At 43.3% G+C, this 24,300-nt stretch overlaps 1 protein-coding gene across 1 annotated transcript in view; it reads right to left on the reverse strand.

Moving 5' to 3' along the window:
* The window catches only part of LOC110458655 (protein ovarian tumor locus-like), a 90,759-nt gene that overhangs the window by 60,978 nt on the left and 5,481 nt on the right, over window positions 1-24,300 (reverse strand). Inside the window, exons 4-7 of the mRNA XM_021510463.1 lie at window positions 14,049-14,095; window positions 12,640-12,712; window positions 6,816-6,897; window positions 5,325-5,448 (exon numbers count right to left, since the gene is read on the reverse strand). Of these exons, the coding sequence (XP_021366138.1) occupies window positions 5,325-5,448; window positions 6,816-6,897; window positions 12,640-12,712; window positions 14,049-14,095 (326 nt within the window). The remainder of the gene's footprint in view (window positions 1-5,324; window positions 5,449-6,815; window positions 6,898-12,639; window positions 12,713-14,048; window positions 14,096-24,300) is intronic.

A 24,300-nucleotide genomic window follows, 5' to 3' on the forward strand; every position in this document is an offset into this window, starting at 1 on the left:
ATATAACTTAGCATCGCATCAATAAGTACTGTATTGTATAATGATATTCAATGTGTAACTGTCGGTATTTTGTTGTTTATTTGAATTGTCGACCTAACATAAGGACGACACAGTGTAGTCAATTTGTCATTAAACGGTAATACCGAAAATATGCTATACGTTTTTTTGACACTCAAACACAGAAGACACCAACGTTGAAGTTATTTGTTAACATTTTTCACTGATACATTTCCGTATATTTGGACTGTAACGGTACAGTAACTTTGCAATATATATAATCCTGCACAGAAACTGGTCACGTAGTAGTGCTGTTCAACGACGACATGATTGGCGTTTGTGTACACAGCATGACAAAAGGTGATTACGTGTTGTCATCCAATTATAGGCTAATGTCGATTGGATGTCTTGTGATATATATTAACCCTTATAATAATAATTTATTTTATTAAAGAGTCACATATCCATTCACAATTTAAAGTTTCTAGTTGAAACAAAATTGATAGAATTAATTATCCGGCCAAGTTGACCTATGAGACACTATTTCAACGTTAAATACAGATTACTGTAAAAGCATAATATTTCGTTGGGGATTTAATTTCGTTTATTTCGTGGTTTAAAGAAAACCATGAAATATAATCCCAACGAAATTTTAATCGCACGAAATAGAAATTAGCGAAAATATGAAATAAACTATTACTTTAATTACAAACCATGCTGTATTTACATTTAGACACAGGTCATGATAAACGGTGTACTTATCGTCACAGACACAGAGTTAAACACTTATAACTATAGCGCGTCAATCAAGCGTTTGTTACATCGCTCTTTGTATGTAAATTATAGAGCATGACGGATTTGACCGATACCCATAGTGTGAGTTTATCTCGCCGGGTCTTACCTGAACCTCGCAAGCAGTACGGTGACCATCGGGCGATGGTCGATCTATTGTTTTCCACTGACTGGGGTGAAGCGAGGTGTGAAAATTTCACCTGGAGTGGATGGGTGATCACCTCGGGCGATGTACGGTAAGTCTTATTGTCCAGGTGTCAAACATAAAATAACTGGGTTTGAAAATATTGATTTCACGAAATATTTTCCCCACGAACTTGTCCCAAATCCAAAACAACGAAATTTAACCACCAACGTAAATATATGCTTTTACAGTATACTATGATTTAAAAATTAAAGTACAAATCAACTTCTCCACGGTCGGTTGCTGGTTACTTAATCAGATAATGAAATAACAAGATTTTTCCTTTGTTAAAGAAATAATTAACTGGGCCAACCTACCTGCAAACATATAAACATGCACACGTATGTACAATCAATCATATCAACATGTTTTTTTCATAACAACCACTTACCTATACATTCAACAACATTTTGCACATACTTGTACAATTATACCCTCTTGTCAAATACAGCTTTTTATACATTACATACCAAGTCAACCCACTTTTTCACTAACATTTTATGCGAGGACCAGGCTGCCTGCGCTAAGTAAAACGAATTCAGTACAAATGTCACTTTAGTATTTGAACATTGTGTTAGCAGGAAAAAAGTATTTCAGTATTAGCAATAGCAAAACAGTCCTATAAATAAATATTTGCTTTTGTCTATTATATTTTAACATGAACACCGATAATTCTCATAATACATTGTCACAGTTCCTTAGTTTAATGATTTTTCCTTGACGCTTACAAGTAGTGATTACATTTAATTATCCTTCAATGCTTAGTTAGAAAGTTCATACAGACCAACAGCTATATTTATACACCTACAATTTCAACATACATGTCCAATACAATGTACATCCACATGTAAGGTTTCTGTGCACGATTATACATTACAAACAAAGTAAACCTACTTTCTCATAATAAAATTGTATGCATGGGATGCTTGCACCAATTAAAAAAGAATTCAGAACGAATGTCACTTTCAAGTTTAAATATATTGTACAACAGGAAACAGAAAAAGAAATACCAAATGTCACTGCGAGTACATGCACCAGAATGTGACGAGAATTACGGCCCGTGATATTCTTGTCAATCAAACAACAGCGGAGCATCGACAAGAACATCAACCAATCATCGCGAGGGCCCACCTCTCTACCGCGCGTGATTGACAGGTATATCAACCAATGAAACGGTGCCATTTTCGTGTAAGATCAGTGCACAGAACTTATCTTAACACATATTGTATATCAATTACATCATTCACACGGCAATATATTTTATCTATATATGTATTTGATAATGATTACTAATACTACTGGAACTATGAGTGAAATGTACTGATACCTAATATATTACGTTAATACAGAGAAGGTATCTGGTTATGATAGAAAGGAAACCAAAACAAAATACCTTTAGTTTATATATTATTCTGATTGTCATGGTTGACCTGAAGCGGAAACGTATATACTACTTACGGCTTTATATGTCTCTGTCTGAAGACAGGTAATACAATATTCAATATTAATTCTGATAATTCATATATTTAACAACCGGATCACGCTTAGCCTTTTATATAAGAAGTTTCATAGGTTCTAAATTTTAGTAATCACAGGTTCGTTAGACGAGAGCAACTGTTTAGACTATACACCAAAGTCGTATATATTGTAATATAACGTCTCTGGTTAAGAATAATGCTCTATTTTTTTTCTCTCTTTACTTTATACAGTTTTGATAACTGACATACGGATGCACATTATCTTTCTGAAATGGTTAAGTTCGCTTTAAATGAATAAAGAAACAAGATATTTCGAAAATTTCGTTCACTTTAAACACATAAGTGTACGTAACTTAAATGGTATTTTTTCTAATGAAAGCCTTTGTGGAGATCATTGTCATTATCACTCGAAGTTTCAACAACCCGGGAGCTTACATTGCTGTTTTAGGAAGTTAACAGGAGTACCTCGGATACCAGATGTGTAACTCATTAGTGTATTCATGCAAAAGATACATTGTTGAAATGTAAACATACATTGTTGAAATTCATACATTCCGATGACGTCACGTTGTTGACTGACAGGACGGCTGGATTGTGTGTTCATTTACATACGTTTACTTTGATGACATAAATGGACGCGTTTTATGTAAAGAAAAAGGCTATAAATATAAGGATTAACTTTCTATTCAATTTAGGTTATCGGGTGATAACTACAATGGAACCCGGGTAAATTATTTTTTCTTTATCACCCGATAACCTAAACTAAATAGAAAGTTCAACCTTAAATATTATAACATGAAACATTAAATCAGAAGGGATATTCTTACGACAGTACAGGAAAGATAAAGTTCCATTTAATTGAAATTATATCAGTAATGATTAAAAAAACACCAAAATATGAATAAAATACATTTATGTTAAATACAATAGAAATTAAAAGCTGAGAGGACAGGTGATCGGGAATCTCCTTACTAAGAGGATTATATAAATCACAAAACTATTAACAACATAAAAAACGATTGAAAGGTATATGAAGCAAAATAGGAACGTAAACTGTCTTAACATATATATATATATACAGTGGTTCGTTTATGAACATTTACACAATCGGTTCATCATTTGCACGAGTTTATCAATAAATACTGGACAACTAGTACCTCGGACCGAACGGAGCCGGGGGATATAGTTTACGTAATATAAGTTGTATACGACATCGGGACGTACTTATCGTTCGTCATTAAATATCGTTAATATTGAGAGTTCATATTGTGTCTTTGATTATTATATGAGTGATCAGAGACGTATATACTGGCTTCATGTGTCCCTGGAGTGATGTATCAAAGCACCAGTTCAGCAATACGGTAAAAGTTATGCATTATTCTCAAATGGTCGTTCATTTCGATCCTAACCCTGGCCGTAGTACAAAATAAGCATTATTTCCTTGGTCTTTATTTATTTCATTCGAAGTAAATATAAGTGTACTATCGACCTGTGTTATTATATCGTTTTGATTACGGAATTAGAGCGACCGTCTTTGCATAGCTATACCGACAACACGGCCAGCAAGGCAGGGACTATAGACTGCCTCACCTGTACGGGCTTCGCCGGAGCGCGGCTACATCAAAGGGAATACCGCTGTGCGAGTGAGCGGGACAACGACTTAATTTTCGGGGGCCAACGACCAGTTTTCGGGAACAAAGGCACAATCTTATTGAATTGTTATGTTCCTGAAAATTGGTTGTTGTCCCTGAAAATTGGTTGTTGTTCCTGAAAACTGGTCCATGTCCCGACAACTTGGATATGGTTTTTAAATTTAAATGGTGCTCCGCTAATTTGGAGAGTGTTTCCGTAATTTGGGCCATGCAAATATGATTTAGATTGTACATCATTAAGTTAGCCATGTATAGATTATTTAGCTGGTACGTCATTAAGTTGGGTCATGAATTTATGATTTAGATTGTGTTTTGTAAAATTCAATGCTAATTGAAGTTTACTGGTATAATAAGGTAGATTAAGTCGTAGAATTGATTTTTTCGCCCTCAAGTGTTTCTCAGTGCTAACATTGAACATTTAAGATGTCATATACCCTTCATCTTACCGTCAATCTTTTTATCATACATTTCAGGTGTATGTTTCATCAAAGCAAAATCACATTCGACAAAATATTATACACATAAAATTTAAGCATAAATATGTACCATCTGTTTCAGAACAAAGTCAAATCTACAATCAATGACTTATAAACCATTATTTCTCTACAGGTTAACGTCATGTATACAGGAAGAATAACAAGAGGCTCATGAGGCCTATATCGTTCACCTGGTCTTCTGTTGCCAGTTAAGATAATTAAATATATTGCAGCTTCCTTAGACTATCTACTGACCAACTGATTTAGAACTATGGCCCAAAATGAAGAAAAGCATCCCTAACTGCTCCAAGAAATGTACAAACAGTTTCTTGGACATTGTTTTAAACAAAGGTGCATAACTCCATATATAGAGAAGCAACTCCAACTTGTAATACATTTTGTTCATTGTAAAAGATGTAATTGTTATCGGTATTTACATGCAGTTCTCAGTTTTTTCTTCAAACTTACCTCGATTTCCACTTAACAATACTCAAGATATTGTGTGGATAATGCACATAGGTGCCTACCCACCAGATGAAAACATTATATGATCAGTCTTTGAAAGGAATATACAAAGTTATGAAAATATATAAACCAATGTAGGCCAGGACAGTATTATTAAGATATTTGGTTCATCAATGTTGTATATTTGCTAAGTTCTACTGTATGTTGTGTTTTTCAACTTTGTCAAAATCTTTGAATAAGGACGGAGTAAAATAACGCATGAATAGTGATCTGTATGTACCTTAGACATGGTCGATCCCATTCTGTGTTTCTCTTCTTGTTTTGTTCCCGTATTAGTTGCACCGCCTCCTCAAGCTCAGAGTCCAGTTTGAAAACACGACGATACAGAATCTCATAGACGATTGCTGAAAACAGGATGAAATGAAATCTCTATTCATTAAAGACTGAAACTTTTTGCTGGAATATACTTAACACTCAGCACTACAAAGAAAAGGCATAAAGGGCCTTGGACAATATTTTTGATAAATGCCATAACCAAAAAAACATGAATGCTACATACATTCCCACCTTTATTTTAAGAATTTATCCGTATCTTCCTGCTTACTATCTAAATACAGAATTTGTAAAATAAAGTTATTTTTAATTAAAACCAATTGTTGTGATATGATATTCTCATAAACAAAATGCAACAAGTTATTGTGGACAAATACTTATCCCACTGATGTTGAGGTTTTACCCAATTTCATATTTGATACAGAGTATTTGTGTGGAGTAGAATGGAATGCTATAGGACCCAAAACACAGTCCAGAAAAATGACCTCCAGAAAGTTTGAAGCAGTGTATTAAGTTAGAGTATGATTGCGAACTCAGGTTTAGTCAACTCAAGTAGCACATAGAGGGTACTTATGTGGAAGGAACCGAAACCCAGAGAAAAACTTGTGTGGTTTGGCATGCGAACCCATACTTTTTCAGGTCTGATTGGGAGAATGGGGACATCTTGGTGAAGGTGCTGTTCAGCAACTTATTTCTATCTATATTAACATTTGACCTTTCACCTGAAAAGCAACCTATTATCTTATCAATCGTAAGCAAGTTCACTTTAAGCCAGACAGTGGAGTACATATGTATGTTTGACTATTATCAATCCCCAGAAGCTTTTTGTACAGGAACCCATTTTCTTTTTATGGTATTTCTATTTAAAGTAAGAGCGACTTCGACCTTGGATGACCATGACCTTTGGTCAAAATCAAATGGTGTTATTTTTCTTAATCCCAAGGCAACCTACTCAACAAGTACAACTCATTCATTATTTAAAGTTTGATTTTAACAGTGATCTTGACCTTTGCTTAGCCATAGGACAACCCACATATTAAGTTTGAAGTTTTATTGCAGTCAGATGTATTAAGGTTAGCATCCTGACAAGGCATGTAAACAGGCAGGCAGATGGGCATATTCTGCAGTATTGCTACTTCTCCCTGTATTTTTATGGGTTGGAGAGGGTGGGGGGGGNTGATTCAGAAAAAAATCAAATCTTTAACTAACAAATTATCATAACTAAAAACCAGGAGCTAAAACAGTCCCCTTTGGACAGTATCAAATTCAGAATTTACCTTCTGATCTACCTGCGTATTCCAAGTTTTCGGAGTGATGGAACCTGATGCACAGGCTATGTTGTTTTTTAAGAAACAAGACAGTCATATGAAAGCTAGGTCTAGTTCAAGATGACAAACGTGTCTGTTCGAATCTCACCAATGGATCACTGTATACTTACATTGACAGATAGCAGCATCTTGCATGTATGTCTTACTATATACACAGTCCAAATGGCTGTCCTCTAGCCTGCAGAGTAACACCTGAAATTACAGACATCAATCAGACCAGGTACCCACAGGCACAGGTTACCTTTACCTAGGATAGAACATGCAAGGTCAAAGGTCACAGCTACAATGATGGGTACTTGTGTACTGGTTATCAAACAGTTTTCTACAACCCAAAATATCGGTAAATGATTCATAATCAAACACGCCTGAAATAAAAGCAACCATCATGACTGCCACTGTAACTCTGGTGCATGGAAGTTCTAAATAGATGCTCCACCAAGCCATGCTCCATCAAGCCAACAGTTCACCAGTCATTGACCTGGTCAGGACCTGCTCCACACTCTGTTTCAAGACGGTCTTTGCCCTAGAAGGCAGGCAAACATCTGTGGGTATTGTTTGGTTTCGCTGATAGAGGATAACCAAGTCATGTTCCAGTACATTTCAATGCTTTTAAAAGTTCAAAGGTGCAAGGTAAGAACCATCAACAGGATTTCACAATCTATCTGTCCTAATTAAGGGAGAGAGTATCAATGCACTGTGTTTTATTCTAAAGAAGAAGACTTCCAATTTGCTGAGTACTTTTCTGTCTTGGTTGGATGTGCTTGCCCATTTACTATAGCACAAAGAGATCAATTCTCCATTTGTCAAAAATTCAAAGTTTTGAGATCTTCCCCATATCTTCCAGCTATCGTTTCTAAGGAAGTGCCAACATTTTAATTTGCCCTTGCTTGGTAACGAGTATGGGTCTCGCTGGGTATAAAAAGTGCATTACACGTCAAACCGATTATCATTTGTTCAATATGTACGCATCCTGAGGTAGGGGGAAGACCTGGGGAACTGTTTGCCCGAGGCCTAGCACAGGTCTAGTGACAGTTCCACAGGGCTTTCAAACCTATCGTCCTGAGGTAGGGGGAAGACCTGGCGAACTGTTTGCCCGAGGCCTAGCAGAAGTCTAGTGACAGTCCCACAGGGCTTTCAAAACTATCATCCTTAGGTAGGGGGAATCCCTGGGGAAATGTTTGCCCGAGGCCTAGCAGAAGTCTAGTGACAGTTCCACAGGGCTTTCAAAACTATCATCATGAGGTAGGGGGAAGACCTGGGGTACTGTTTTACCCGAGGCCTAGCAGAGGTCTAGCGACAGTTCCACAGGGCTTTCAAAACTATCATCCGGAGGTAGGGGAAGACCTGGGGAACTGTTTGCCCAAGGCCTAGAAGAAGTCTAGTGACAGTTCCACAGGGCTTTCAAAACTATCATCCGGAGGTAGGGGAAGACCTGGGGAACTGTTTGGCCGAGGCCTAGCAGAGGTCTAGTGGCAGTTCCACAGGGCTTTCAAAACTATCATCATGAGGTAGGGGGAAGACCTGGGGAAATGTTTGCCCGAGGCCTAGCAGAAGTCTAGTGACAGTTCCACAGGGCTTTCAAACCTATCATCCTGAGGTAGGGGAAGACCTGGGGAACTGTTTGCCCAAGGCCTAGAAGAAGTCTAGTGACAGTTCCACAGGGCTTTCAAACCTATCGTCCTGAGGTAGGGGGAAGACCTGGCGAACTGTTTGCCCGAGGCCTAGCACAGGTCTAGTGACAGTTCCACAGGGCTTTCAAAACTATCATCCTTAGGTAGGGGGAATCCCTGGGGAAATGTTTGCCCGAGGCCTAGCAGAAGTCTAGTGACAGTTCCACAGGGCTTTCAAACCTATCATCCTGAGGTAGGGGAAGACCTGGGGAACTGTTTGGCCGAGGCCTAGCAGAGGTCTAGTTACAGTTCCACAGGGCTTTCAAAACTATCATCCTGAGGTAGGGGGAAGACCTGGGCAAACAGTTCCACAGGGCTTTCCCCTACCGAGGAATGGTAGTTTTGACTGTTCCCCAAATAGCCATGAAACAATTGTATAATGTCCCCAACAACTTCATGACAGAAAACAAAAATTCAAGATTTTATCTTGACTGTTACCTCATTCACCCCAACATATCTCAACTGGACTTGCCCAGTCTTTGATTAGGTAAGGGCTAAATGTGACTTAAGGGGTGAATTGGTCAAAGATGATACACATTTACGGTTTTATTCTGTATACAACAAATTAATTGATTACAACAAATTAATATTCCTATCAACATATACAAATTCAGATCTTATTCCCCCTTCTTCTCTGATCTATCGGATTGACACAAGCATGTGTCTCACTCACGTCCCCAGTATAGACTAGGAGATCAGCCACTGTGTTTAAGGCATTACTGTGTCAGCCCCGTGCCCCGTCAGTAATGATCGAGATATTTACAAGTGTTCTGAGTTTGGTTACCATAGATCAGTGGCCTGTGTATATATATATAGCCTGGTATTCTAATAGAAACTTGTGAAGCGGAACTTGACTTGGGTCGATCGTCAGTGACCAGGTACCTCAATTGGTGGAAAATAATACATAATAGGTATACATAACCAATGGGCCTGCATCGCTCACCTGGTATTAATCTCACACTTGTAATCTTAAAAGTGGACTAAAATTGAAAGTGGGTCAAGGTCATTCATTGATTTTAACATATTTGACCCCCGTGACCTTGACAGTTGGTCAAGGTCATTCATTTGAACAAACTTGGTAGCCCTTCATCCCAGCATGCTACAGGCCTAATTTCAGTACACTGGGCCTTTTGGTTATTCAGAAGTTGTTTGAAGATTTTACAACATTTGACCCCGGTGACCTTGACAGTGGGTCAAGGTCATTCATTTGAACAAACTTGGTAGCCCTTCATCCCAGCCGGACGCCGCACCATGCCATAAGCTCACTTGGCCCTTCGGGCCAGGTGAGCTAAAAAGTGACTGGTACCTGTTCTAGCAAAGAAAGAAATTGTTACAAGAAATAACATTTCTGATGTCAAGTTGTTTGTGTCATAAAAAAAATATAATATATATCTGCAAAAAATGTATTGTTTTTATTTCTACAAAGATCTTGAAGTAAAAGGATCAACAATGCAGATGTTATAGTAGTCAGAGAAAGCCAGGATTACGTTACGACCGTCAAAAGTCTCACACTTAAGAAAACCCAGTGGAGGGAGATCTCCCACACTGGACTCCTTAGAGGTTGCAGGCAACCCGTACTATAACAGGTGCCGGAAAATGCACAGCCACACTGGGATTTGAAGACAGGCCCTTCAAACTCAAATGAGATTCTCTGACCAATTGAGCTACCTGGTGGTCAATGATCGACCCAGTCTGCTACACACTGGTGGTCAATGATAGACCCAGTCTGTAACACACACTGGAAGTCAGTAATCGACCCAGTCTGTTACACACTGGTAGTCAGTAATAGACCCAGTCTGCAACACACTGGTGGTCAGTAATAGACCCAGACTGCTACACACTGGTTGTCAGTGAATGTTTTATTTGTATTTTCTATGGACAGGAAAAACTGGTGGTCAATGATAGACCCAGTCTGTAACACAGACTGGAAGTCAGTAATCGACCCAGTCTGTTACACACGGGTAGTCAGTAAACGACCCAGTCTGCTACATACTGGTGGTCAGTAATCGACCCAGCCTGCTACACACAGGTAGTCAATAATCAACCCAGTCTGCTCTCCACAGGTGGTCAATGATAGACCCAGTCTGTAACACACACTGGAAGTCAGCAATCGACCCAGTCTGTTACACACTGGGAGTCAGTAAACGACCCAGTCTGTTACACACTGGTGGTCAATGATAGACCCAGTCTGTTACACCCTGGTGGTCAATGATAGACCCAGTCTGCTACAGTAATCGACCCAGTCTGCTACATACATTGAGCTACCTGGTGGTCAATGATCGTCCCAGTCTGCTACACACTGGTCGTCAGTAATCGACCAAGTCTGCTACACACTGGTTGTCAGTGAGTCAGTAATAGACCCAGCCTGCTACACACTGGTGGTCAGTAATAGCCCCAGTCTGCTACACACTGGTAGTCAATAATAGACCCAGTCTGTTACACACTAGTGGAGGGAGATCTCCCACACTGGACTCCTTAGAGGTTGCAGGCAACCCGTACTATAACAGGTGCCGGAAAATGCACAGCCACACTGGGATTTGAAGACAGGCCCTTCAAACTCAAATGAGATTCTCTGACCAATTGAGCTACCTGGTGGTCAATGATAGACCCAGTCTGTTACACCCTGGTGGTCAATGATAGACCCAGTCTGTTACACACTACTCCTTAGAGGTTGCAGGCAACCCGTACTATAACAGGTGCCGGAAAATGCACAGCCACACTGGGATTTGAAGATAGGCCCTTCAAACTCAAATGAGATTCTCTGACCAATTGAGCTACCTGGTGGTCAATGATAGACCCAGTCTGTAACACAGACTGGAAGTCAGTAATCGACCCAGTCTGTTACACACTGTTAATCAGTAAACGACCCAGTCTGCTACACCCTGGTAGTCAGTAATCGACCCAGTCTGCTACCCACTGGTGGTCAGTAATAGACCCAGACTGCTACACACTGGTAGTCAGTAATAGCCCCTGTGTGCTACACACTGGTAGTCAGTAATCGCCCCATTCTGCTACATACTGGTAGTCAGTAATCGACCCCGTCTGTTACATACTGGTTGTCAGTAATTGACCAAGTCTGCTACATACTGGTTGTCAGTAATCAACCCAGTCTGTTACACACTGGTCGTCAGTAATCGACGAAGTCTGCTACATACTGGTTGTCAGTAATCAACCCAGTCTGTTACACACTGGTCGTCAGTAATCGACCAAGTCTGCTACACACTGGTTGTCAGTAATAGACCCAGCCTGCTACACACTGGTAGGCAGTAATAGACCCAGTCTGCTACACACTGGTTGTCAGTGAATGTTTTATTTGTATTTTCTATGGACAGGAAAAACTGGTGGTCAATGATAGACCCAGTCTGTTACACACTACTCCTTAGAGGTTGCAGGCAACCCGTACTATAACAGGTGCCGGAAAATGCACAGCCACACTGGGATTTGAAGATAGGCCCTTCAAACTCAAATGAGATTCTCTGACCAATTGAGCTACCTGGTGGTCAATGATCGTCCCAGTCTGCTACACACTGGTCGTCAGTAATCGACCAAGTCTGCTACATACTGGTTGTCAGTAATTGACCCAGTCTGCTACACACAGGTAGCCAATAATCAACCCAGTCTGCTACACTGGTCAGTAATAGACCCAGTCTGTTACACACTAGTGGAGGGAGATCTCCCACACTGGACTCCTTAGAGGTTGCAGGCAACCCGTACTATAACAGGTGCCGGAAAATGCACAGCCACACTGGGATTTGAAGATAGGCCCTTCAAACTCAAATGAGATTCTCTGACCAATTGAGCTGCCTGGTGGTCAATGATCGCCCCAGTCTGCTACACACTGGTGGTCCGTAATAGACCCAGCCTGCTACACACTGGTGGTCAGTAATAAACCCAGTCTGCTACACACTGGTGGTCAGTAATAAACCCAGTCTGCTACACACTGGTGGTCCGTAATAGACCCAGCCTGCTACACACTGGTAGGCAGTAATAGACCCAGTCTGCTACACACTGTTGGTCAGTAATAGACCCAGCCTGCTACACACTGGTGGTCAGTAATCGACCCTGTCTGTTACATACTGGTTGTCAGTAATTGACCAAGTCTGCTACATACTGGTTGTCAGTAATCGACCCAGTCTGCTACACACAGGTAGTCAATAATCAACCCAGTCTGCTACACACAGGTGGTCAATGATAGACCCAGTCTGCTACACACTGGTTGTCAGTGAATGTTTTATTTGTATTTTCTATGGACAGGAAAACTCACCCTTTCTTCATATCCATTTTTGGTAACACTGACAGGAGGTTTGCCAGGACTCTCATAGATGACAAACTCTCTCCTAGATATAAATAACAAAACACATATCAGTTAACTGAAATTAATTTTATCATTCCATTCTCTATATTACCCATATTTTATTGTAACTCTTTTTATATTTTTGGCAAAATTCATACAAGCACTTATAATGTTTGCAAAAAGTGGAACAACAACTTGAAATATGCTTAGCATGTCTTTACCTGTAAACCAAAAATCAGTTCCTTGTAGTTGTCGAGTAGGAAAATGATTGAGAACAAATGACACAGTTGTACTGTAAATCATTTAGAGGAAACATGCAATTACCAAATGCATCCAGACAAAATTGACACGTCCTTAACAAATTTATATATATATATAAACTATCAATCACACCAATTCTGTAACAAGAGGCCCAGAGGGCCTGTATCGCTCACCTGACTATTTAAGCACTCACAGCAAAATATTCTCATTAAATATCATATTGCACTACAAATATTTCCCTCGCAAACTTTGTCGGCTCCATCTGTTGAAACTACCAGCCAAATATTATTATAAGATTCTATACTTTTTGGTCCTTCTTCAGAAGTTACTTGACATTTTCTTGTGACCTTGTAAGTAGGTCAATGTCATTTTCCTTCTCATACTTTTTTAGCTCTATCCCAAAAAGCTACCAGCAAAATCTTATGAATACATTCCTTTTGGTTCTTAAGAACAAATCCTTTAATTTGTTGATGACCTCTGTGACCTTTAAGGTAGGTTGAGGTCATTTTCATTTGCAAACTTTGGTGAGCTCTATCCAAGGAAGCCACCAGCCAAATATTATAATTTTATGCCTTTGATTATTCAGAAGTCATTTGATGTTTTTGACATATTTGACACCTGTGACCTTGAAAGAAGGTCAAGGTCATTTTTATTTTCAAACTTTGTCACACTCTATCTCAGGAAGCCAACAGCCAAATATGAAGATTCTATACCTTTTAGTTCTTCAGAAGAAGTCGTTTGAAGCGTTTGACACATTTGACCCCTGTGACCTTGGAAGTAGGTCAAGGTCATTTTCATTCTCAAACTTTGTCAGGCTCTTACCAACAAAGCTTTCAGCCAAATATCATGACTCTTCGAGCAGGTGAGCTAAAAACTCATTTTCATATTTATTATTCAAAACTGTTTCCATGTTACTGTTGACCAAATTTGCCTCCAAATATCAAGTTTTGAATAATCAATGTAGAAATTCATTTTCACATTAATTATTCAAAAACTTTATCTATATTACTGCTTTTAAGCTTTCTTTGACCAATTTTGCCTCCAAATGTCAACATTAACCCTCTTATTGGTTTCTACTCATTTCACAATGATCCTTCAGGTTCAAAATTACTAAATACCTGTATATCTTTGACAGGGTCTGTATCACATCAATTTCTGTCCAGAACTAAAAAAAAACAAAAAAACATCAATTCATACATATTTTATGAACGTCATTTGAGTTTCATTTTTCTTTTCTTTTTTCATAGGAGCTATCATAGAGATGCTCATTGCTAAACTTGAGGTTTTTGAAGTAAAACCAATTTTCATGATGTAATACTTACCATAACTTTAGTATGCATATACAATACCTACACCCATCTTTGTAGCCCAAAAACAAAAGATTCAAATATCCCTACCTCCCTACCGTGACGTAACCTCTATCTCGATGACAGAGCCACGGAGTGATCTCCCTTCCTCAAACCCCCTTTTATGGAGCCTAAAGGCAGCCAGGATGAGGAGGCAAGGGGAGGAATACAGGGTGGGACTCCATAAAGTTATGGTAAGTATTACATCATGAAAATTGGTTTTACTTCAAAAACCTCAATTTCATTTCAGTAATAATTACCATAACTTTAGTATGCGAATTCGTCTTACCGTAGTGGAGGCTTCGAATCCAGGCAGACCAGGCTGACGGAACAAACTCGAGACATGCTCAAGGTAGGGAAAAGGTTCAAGGAACCCCCCTAATAAAGCCCCGAAAGTAATTAAAAAATGGAAAACCTCCCCGTGAAACGAGCAGGTGTACCACCGTGGTGCCTGATAGCATACTATTTAAAATCACTGAATTACTGTGGAGGAACAGCCACAGACTGTGCAACCACCACCGGTCCAAGGGAATACAATCCATCAGAATGAGAGGCCAAGGACCGGAGATAAAAATCCGTGAAGGTAGTCTGTCCGCGCCAGAAAGCTGCGGACATGACCTCCTGAAAGGGGGACCCATTGAGGAGGGCCCATGACGCAGCAAGGGCCCTGATCTCATGCGCCCTCACCTTATACAACGCCCGAACCTGATCATCCGAGTGGTCGTAACCGTACTTGATGACCTGACAGATCCATCTAGACACTGACTGAGAAGAGATATCCTGTTGACCCTGCTTAATGGGCAAAAACAGACGAGATCGAGGACCTCGCCCCCCCCTGGTTTTATCGAGGTAAAACCTAAGCGCCCGACAGGGACAGAGCAACCTATCCCGTTCCTCAGCTCCAACGAAGGCAGTCAAAGACGGAATCTTAATCGGATCGGGCGAGAAGCCAGGAACCTGATTCTTAGCCATAAAGGCAGGATCAGTGAGAAGGGTAACGGCAGAGTAATTCCTGGACCATCGGAGGCAAGAGGGGTGAGAAGACAAGGCATGAATCTCACTCCTCCTTCGACCTGAGGCCAGGGCAACAAGGAATACCACCTTGTAAGTAACAAACTTCAAGGAGGCAGACGCTAAAGGCTCATAAGGTGCCCGCATCAGCGATTCGAGCACCAGTGGCAAATTCCACTGCGGAGCCAACTGCCGGACCCTAGGCCTGTCCAACCCAAACCCCCTAATCAAGGCAGAAAGAGAGGAGGACGAGCCTACCTCCGACCTACCATGAACAGAGAGAACACTAGCAATGGCCGTGCGATAACCAGCGATAGTGCCAGGGGCAAGATTGCGGTCCCTAAACAGCCAAAGAAGGAAGTCCGCAATCACCTGGACAGTAGCCTTGATCGGATCAACCTTCCTGCCGACACACCAATCACAGTAAATCTTCCATCGTGACTGGTAGACGGCAGATGAGGAAGCCCTAATTGATCGAGCGATGCGATCTGACACGTCCCTAGAAAAGCCCGCCTGAGCGAGGCCTCCTGAGATAGCTTCCACGCGTGAAGGTGGAGGATCTCCGGACGAGAGTGCATCGTCCTGGAACGAGGCTGGCGAAGGAGGTTCGCTCTGAGAGGAAGAGCCAGGGGCTCTTCCACCAGAAGCGACAAAAGCTCCGGAAACCAAGGCTGCCTCGGCCACAGGGGCGCTATCAGGAGGAGGGAACACTGATGCTCCCGAAACTTCTGCAGCACCCTGCCCACCATGTTGAAGGGTGGGAATGCATATGCATGCATTCCCTCCCAATCCAGAGACAGAGCGTCCACGGCCCAAGCCCTTGGATCTGGTACCGGAGAGACAAACGTTGGCAACTGATTGTTCAGTGAAGTGGCGAACAGGTCTATGTGAGGCCTGTCCCACACCTGACAAATTCCCACGAAAATCGAGGGATTCAGTTGCCACTCTGTCAAAACCGGCTGGCGGCGCCTGGAAAGAGTATCCGCCAGAACATTCAACCTGCCTGGTAGATGCTTGACACAAATTGTCAACTGCATTTCCTGACATAGAAGCAGAATGCGGATAGCGAGGGCACACAGGGTGTGAGACCTGGTTCCCCCCTGTCTCTCCAGATACGCGACAACCGTAGTGTTGTCCGTAGCCACACAAACCACCTTGGAATGCAGGATCTCCCGAAAAGACTGCAGAGCCAACAGAACAGCCCTCATCTCGAGCACATTGCTGTGCTCCGAGAGCTGTTCCCCAGACCACTCCCCCGACTGGCAACGCCCGTCGAGATAAGCTCCCCACCCTGTCATGGATGCATCCGTGTACAGGGTCATAGTGGGAACTGGCTTGGACAAAGGAACCCCTCGGAGAACATTGTCCTGATGAGTCCACCAGCGTGCGTACTCCTTGACCGACTGGTTCAGAGGAAGCAAGGCTTCCCAATCCCTTGAAGAAGGGACCCAGTTGGCAAGGAGAAACATCTGGAGAGGCCTGATGTGAAGTCTCCCTAAGGGGACCACATCGGCCAGGGCGTTGAGATATCCCAGAAAACTGAGAAACCAACGTACCTGGACTTGAGACCGGCCGATAAAGGTCAGAGCAAAAGCCCTGGCCTTCTCGAACTTCTCCATCGGTGGAAGGGCGATGCCCTGAACCGTATTGAAACGGTTCCCCAGAAAAACAAAATCCTGAGATGGGGAAACCTCCGACTTTTCTCTGGAAGGAATGAAGCCGACCTTGAGTAAGAGTTTCAGAACCAACCGGGTGACCTGTACCAGAGACTCTCTCACTAGGTGGAGCATGAGGGAGTCGTCGAAATAGATGTGAACATCTATTCCTCGAGAGTGCAGGAATCCCACGACCACCTGCAGCAGCTTGGTGAAAACCAAAGGTGCAGTCGTGAGCCCGAACGGCATGGCCCGGAACTGGAAGACCTTTCCGTTGCAAGTAAAACGGAGGTACTTCCGTGCCGACTTCTTGATGGGGATGTGGAAGTAGGCGTCCTTTAGATCTACTGAAGTCGCCCACATTCCCTCTCTCACGGAGGCGATAATACCCCGAGGAGTCTCCATCTTGAAGTGAGGAGAATCTACGTGCTTGTTGAAGGCACTTAGATCTATGATGGGACGCCACGCCCCGGACTTCTTCCGAACCAGAAACATTCTGGAGTAGAACCCGGGAGTGCATCCCGACATAGGAACCTCCTCGACCGCGCCCTTGGAAAGCATGGTCCTTACTTCCTCCTGGAGCGCCAGAGCCTTTTCCGGATCCCCCGGTGGAGGAAAAAAGATTGGCTCTGACGCTAAGGGCGGATCCCGCACTAGCGGAATGCCTAACCCCTCCTTGATCACAGACAAGGTCCATGCGTCTTCCGTAATTTCCTTCCACTCTGGAAGGAAAGCAGAAAGACGACCCCCCACAGGAAGATCTGGTCGAGGCAGATCGAGACCTTGCCAGGCAAGAGAATCGTCTGCTGACCCGAAGCCTAATCCTGCGGGAGAAGGACCTAAGCTTGAGCCGAGAGGACTGCATTCCTCCCGGCCAAACTCGTCGTCTGACACGACCAAGGAGGGAAGAAAAGAGTCAGGAACCCTTCTTCTTACCCCCAGGAGGGTTCTTACCCTTCTTACCCTTCCATTTGTTGCCCTTGAAGGGAGGCTTATACTTGGGCTGCGCAGAGGACTGCGAAGCCGAAGGTTTAGCCTTCTTCTTAGGAGGCGCTGACCCCTGCGAGGTACTGGCCTTCTCAGCCTGAATCCTCTTCACCAGAAGTGCAGAGGCGACCGAGTCCTCCTTCAAATCCTTCTGAACAGAAGGAAGGGCCCCTCCAAAAAGAGTGGACCCTGAGAAGGGGGCAGTCAACAGTCTGGAACGGTAAGGCTCATCGACCGGGCGATTTTTCAAAACTGAAAACCGCCTAGCCAACAAGACATTGACGAGGGATGACACCTGTAAAGCTGCCAGCGCTCTCAATGCCCCGTTCAGGGCAGAGGTCACTCTGTCCTGGATGTCGGCCTGCTCTGTCTCGGTTATCCGACCCTCAGGCAAGTCGGATACCCTATATAGACAAACCGTCAAGTAGTCTATATACGACAGAATCTGGATGGAGAGACGCAGCAGTCTCTCCATCTTGTGGTGTTCTTTGGGACCGAACACCACCTGGTCCACCGATTTACCGGGCCAAGCTGCAAGTTCCCTCGATTCCAGCTTAGCTGGTTGAGGGGCAAGCAGACCATCATGTGTGGCATAGTCAGTGGCGTGCACCTCTGACAAATCGCCAACACTGAGCTGCAACCCAGCATACCCAGGACTACGGGTTGAAGAAGAATTCTTCCCTAAAACCCGAGACTGGGCGGTGGCCAGAGCTGAAGACACAATGGTGCCTTCTGGCAGAGAGCGGTCCGACCGAGCGGACACCCGAGGAGCCACCAAAGAACCCAAAAGGGTGGTGGACTCGGGGACAGATGATGCCGAAGGTGGTGGGCAAACCTCCTCCCCAAGAATCCGGGAAACGTCAGCCCTAAGGCCCCGCATACCGGATAACACATGCTGGGCCTCAACCTCAGCAGCCTCAGGGTCTCCCTCATCCTGGAAGTCCTCCTCTGAGGGCAAGCCCTCCTGAGGACTGTCGTCAGACGACTCGGAAAGACCAGCGTCTATATCCGAACAACCAGGTGAAAGATGAACAACATCATTGTCCTCTGCCATACCCGCGCCCTCAACGTCCATAGCCTCCACACCATCCAGACCAGAAGCCTGGGGCGGAGGAAATGGGCCAGCCAGAGGGGCCAACCCGAGAGAAGGCTCCCCGTACCGGCGTTTAGGTGCAGTGCGCCTAACGGCCGTGGCTGTAGGTTTAGGCTTAGTAGCCAAAACCCTACCCTTGGACCCAGAGACCAACGAGCCTGCCCGAGAGGCAGAAGTCCTAAAGGTCCGACACACCTTCTTAGGACCGGCCGATAAGGCCCCCGAAGTAGCAGAAAGTTGGGGGGGGTCAACAGAACTGCTAACACGTCTCCGCGAGGGAGAGACCAAACCCCAAGGATTCCATGACGGAAATGCCATGGGGTTAAACCCATATCCCGGAGGATAGGGGAAAGGTCCCGCGGGCTGGGAGTGACCCCAGAACTGGCCAAACTGGCCTGCCTGAGACTGGGGCTGGCCAACTTGCCCAAAGGGCGAAGGTGGACCGCCACTCCCTCCAGGTGGAAACCCGGACATGTACGGGCTATGCTAACACGTCTCCGCGAGGGAGAGACCAAACCCCAAGGATTCCATGACGGAAATGCCATGGGGTTAAACCCATATCCCGGAGGATAGGGGAAAGGTCCCGCGGGCTGGGAGTGACCCCAGAACTGGCCAAACTGGCCTGCCTGAGACTGGGGCTGGCCAACTTGCCCAAAGGGCGAAGGTGGACCGCCACTCCCTCCAGGTGGAAACCCGGACATGTACGGGCTAAGCCCGTAACTGCCGGGATGCTGCCGCAACCCAAAACCATCCGCAGGCTGGTAAGGGCGGCCCAAGGATGGTTGCCCGCAGGCACCCGTATACCCTAAGCCAGGGGAAAACGGAGGCCGGAAACCGGCCCCCTGTCCAGCAAACCCAACCCCTGGGGGGAAACCCCCCAGGTTCCCAGAAGAATGAAACTCGGGACCGGACCTAATAGGACCGGGTCCGGGTAACTGACCGGGAGGGTATGCCTGACCAGCATTGATGCCGGGATTAGTGAGCTGCGCGTCACTAATCCCGGTAGACACAGACAATCCCGAAAGAAAGTCTGTTGTCACACCAGGACCTGAACCCGAAAGAACAGGCCCGGCACCAAGACTGTCCCCAACGACAGCACCACCTGGAATGCCGGGATCACTGACAGAGTCAGTGACCGGCGGCCGGTAGTCCCTACCCGAAGGCAAGCGCGAAAGCTTACGGGCGTTCCCGGCCAATTCGACCCTTGGCTGTGCCAAGCCAGGGTCAGGCTGCCCCTCCCCTACTCCAGGGAGTTCCTGGACAGGAAGGGCCACCCCCTGCTCACGAGAGGGACTTGCCGAAGCAAGACCCCCCGAGACAGGAACAGAGACAGTACCACCAGACCCCAGAGAGCTGGTGGCACGACCCCTACCTCTCTGCTTCCCTCGCTTACCGGAAGAAACAGACGAATCTGTCTTACGGTAAGTTGAGGGTAGCTTTGGAACAATGAAGTCCTTGCCCTGAGATTTTGACTGTGAACAAAGTTCACAAGGCGAAACCTCACTGCAAGGACGACACCTGGGACAGGCATCATGAGGGTCCCGTTCCACAAAGAAATGGGAACACCCATGAGCACTACCTCGTCGCTGTCCCGACCGAGACATACCCTCCAAAGCGAACGTAAACAAAAAATTTACAAGCAGATAAAACGGGAAAATAAGGATAAAATACGATAGTACAAAGTACGCAACGTAGAAAGAATTTCACCCGTAATATAAATCAGAAAACGGTTAAAATAAATAACGTTTGCCGAAACAAACAACCGTCACCGAAATAAACAGAGGTCGGAAATTAACCCACGATAATGGCGGACCGTGGCACACCACCGGCACACGTGGAGTAAAATAACCGGCCGTAAAAGGCACAAAAATAATTTTCAACAACAATTAGCTATATCAATAAGGGCAGATGGGTAAAAGGCACACAAACTGCGCAAAAATATGAGTTGACACTCAAACCAAACCGACAAAACAAAGTTTTGAATTGGAGCAAGCTCCGTGCGTCAGCATGCAGCAGGCGCCATAAAAGGAAGAGGAAGGGAGATCACTCCGTGGCTCTGTCATCGAGATAGAGGTTACGTCACGGTAGGGAGGTAGGGATATTTGAATCTTTTGTTTTTGGGCTACAAAGATGGGTGTAGGTATTGTATATGCATACTAAAGTTATGGTAATTATTACTGAAATGAAAATAGTATTTAAGTCTTCTTTACTGAAAACAAAAACTTCTACTGTTTTCCATTTCAATTCTACAATAGTTTCTTGATTAAAAAAAAACTAGAAATATATCAGAATGACATGAATGTCACCCCATCATTCTGTATGATTATTTTCCGATAAATCATTGACCAAGCTACAACAGATATATTTCCACCTGTCAATCAAAATGGTAAACAATGAACAGGTGTAAATACATACATGCTGTTCAGGTAGCCATGCCAACACATGGAATTAACAAGAGGCCCATAGGGCCTGTATCGCTCACCTGGATATCAAAGCAATCATGGCAAAATATTCTCGAAATGAGATCCAAGGGAATATGCCAGACCCAAGGCCAATCCTTGTAGCATATATATCTATATTCGATTTTCATGCCCAGCAATTTTATGTATGGTTATGGGGTGGGGATCTCAACTGTTTCCAAGCTGTGACTCAGAAACTAGGTCCCTACGGTTGTGGCCAGACCCCAGGATCAATTCTAATATCATGACTGCATTTGTCTCTTTTAGCCCAGCATTTGTATATAGTTTTGGGGTTGGGATTTCAACCGTTTCAAAGTTATGACCCAGGGGTTAAGTCTGCAAGGGTGGGGCAAACCCTGGGGTCAATTCTAATATCCTGACTGCATTTGTCTCTTTATGCCCAACAATTGTATATATAGTTTTGGGGTGGGGGTCTTAACCATTTCAAAGTTATGACCCAGGGGTTAAGTCTCCAAGGGTGGGGCAGTCCCCAAGGCCATCCTGGAAGCATATGTGCATGCATCTCTTTGTAATAGGCAATTGTCTATATGGTTATAGGGTGGGTATCTCAACTGTTTCCAAGCTGTGACTAAGAAACTAGGTCCCTAGGGGTTTGGTCAGACCCCAGGGTCTATTTTAATATTGTGACTGCATTCGTCTCTTTATGCCCAGCATTTGTATATATAGTTTTGGGGTGGAGATCTCAGCCGTTTTAAAGTTATGGTCCAAGGACTATGTTTCCAAGGGTGGGGCCAGACCCTAGGGCCATCCTGGAAGCAAATGTGCATTCTTCTCTTTATACTCAGCAATTGTATATGTGGTTATATGGTGGGAATCTCAACCATTTCCAAGCAATACATTTTTTTGACCCCACCCTTAGCCCGGGGGGTCAGCCCCACCATTTGTACAATTTTGAATCCCTGTCCCCCATGAATGCTTCCGACCAAATATGATTGATATCCATGGCATAGTTCTACAGAAGAAGTTGCTTAAAGCAATATAGCCAAATTGCCCCCTTTTGGCCCCGCCCCTCAGCCCCCTGGGGGGTCAGCCACACCATCTGTACAATTTTGAATCCCCACCTCCTTGGGATGCTTCCAGTCAAATTTAGTTAAATTCCAATCAGTGGTTAAGAAGAAGAAGTCGTTTAAAGAAATTGTTGACGGACGGATGACGGCCGACGGACGGACGGACGGATGCCACGGTATGGCATAAGCTAATAAGAAAGCATGTCCCATATATAACGTTAGCGTTGACCGACACCTCAATTTCGGGGAGATCTGCGCTCTGACATGGTCACCTGGCATGGGCAGAACAGGTAATTGGAAAATAACGATGTTGTTTTCACAACAATAAGTCAGAAAAGATTCAATCTTATATACGGATAAATCTTTAACTTTTTTTTTTGTTATGAAATACACTTTTCCGAGTAGTTTTCTGATCGTCTGCAAATCCGACTGAAACGGTCATCGATATTGACAGAATGTGTACGCTTAAAGGCAGTCACTCAAACAGGTCCAACGAGGACCACCAAAAGCTGAATTCGCGAGACATGAAGAACACCAAACAATTGTGATTTCAGCAATTCTCCTTTGATAAGAAAAGATCGGAATGTATTTGGCTGATTTGAGCCTGTTTTTTTAAATATTTATTTTTCAAACTCTACCCTTTATTATTATCGGTTAAATTTGCATGTATGTAAATTGCGAGTTTCTGCCGGTAAATAGTATCACGCGACCTCGACTCTTTGCAATACACAAACTAGCTAACTTTGCCACTTTACCCATTTCGTTTTGACACATCCCTACTGTCAAGATTGAAGAGTTCAGCATCATTGTACCCAAGAACGACATTTTAACCACAGAGTGATAAATGCGATGCAATTCTTCGTTGTGTTTCCCGATACGTGGTATTTATCAATTCACAACGTAACGTCCTGAAAAGTTGGGCCTACTTTACTCGAGTTTATTTATCCGATTCTATCATATAATATGACTTAAACTTGCAACTTTTCGTAATTGTTAAAATGGCAATGCAATCAGGGGTTATTCAACGAAATTAAGCAGTTTTATTGCTGCGAGCATATTTTAAAACATTTCCGAAAATCCTCGAAAAATATTTACGAGAAATGTTCGTGACCAAGGACTGGTTTTGGATTGTTCTTGAGTATTGTGTACACCCCTTTCTTGACAGTTCATTTTTCCTTTAAAAAAGTGTGCACTTTACGCAAATATTAACAGTAGTCGTTGGTCAGACATAAAATATCTAAATCAGCAATTTATAATACAACAGTTTTACCCCTTCAGGAACCTCAAAGGTCGGGTCGATTCATTCTCGGAACATCTTTAGGTTATATGTTATTCCCGTGGGAAATTTGGAACGCCTTTAGGTTTTATGCTATTTTCTTTTAAAAAGGAAATTGATATCTGAGTTATTCAAGAGCTAATAATTAGCGCCTGGTATATTCCGACAGAAGCATACACTTAACATCCCAAGACAACAGAGGTCAAAATCTGGGACTGAAACCGAAATTGGTGACTAAAAATTACCATAAAGTATTGATAATCATTCAAGATTTAAAATGCATAAAATGTACATGTTTTATTAGAACACTATAGATTTTCATTTCCAATTTTTCATTGAAAAATAAAATAGGTTTCTATTTATTTATTTTTTTACTGTCAAAACTTGAGCCCTGAAAAGTACTTGGAATTTTCATTTTTGAAAAAATTGTCTTTTCCTATGTCTTTTTCCTGTTTCCACTAGAGTTAACAAGAGGCCCATGGGCCTTAACAGTCACCTTATATATTTATACAGAG

This window comes from Mizuhopecten yessoensis, unplaced genomic scaffold (assembly GCF_002113885.1).
Source record: "Mizuhopecten yessoensis strain PY_sf001 unplaced genomic scaffold, ASM211388v2 scaffold9685, whole genome shotgun sequence".
NCBI lineage: Eukaryota > Metazoa > Mollusca > Bivalvia > Pectinida > Pectinidae > Mizuhopecten > Mizuhopecten yessoensis.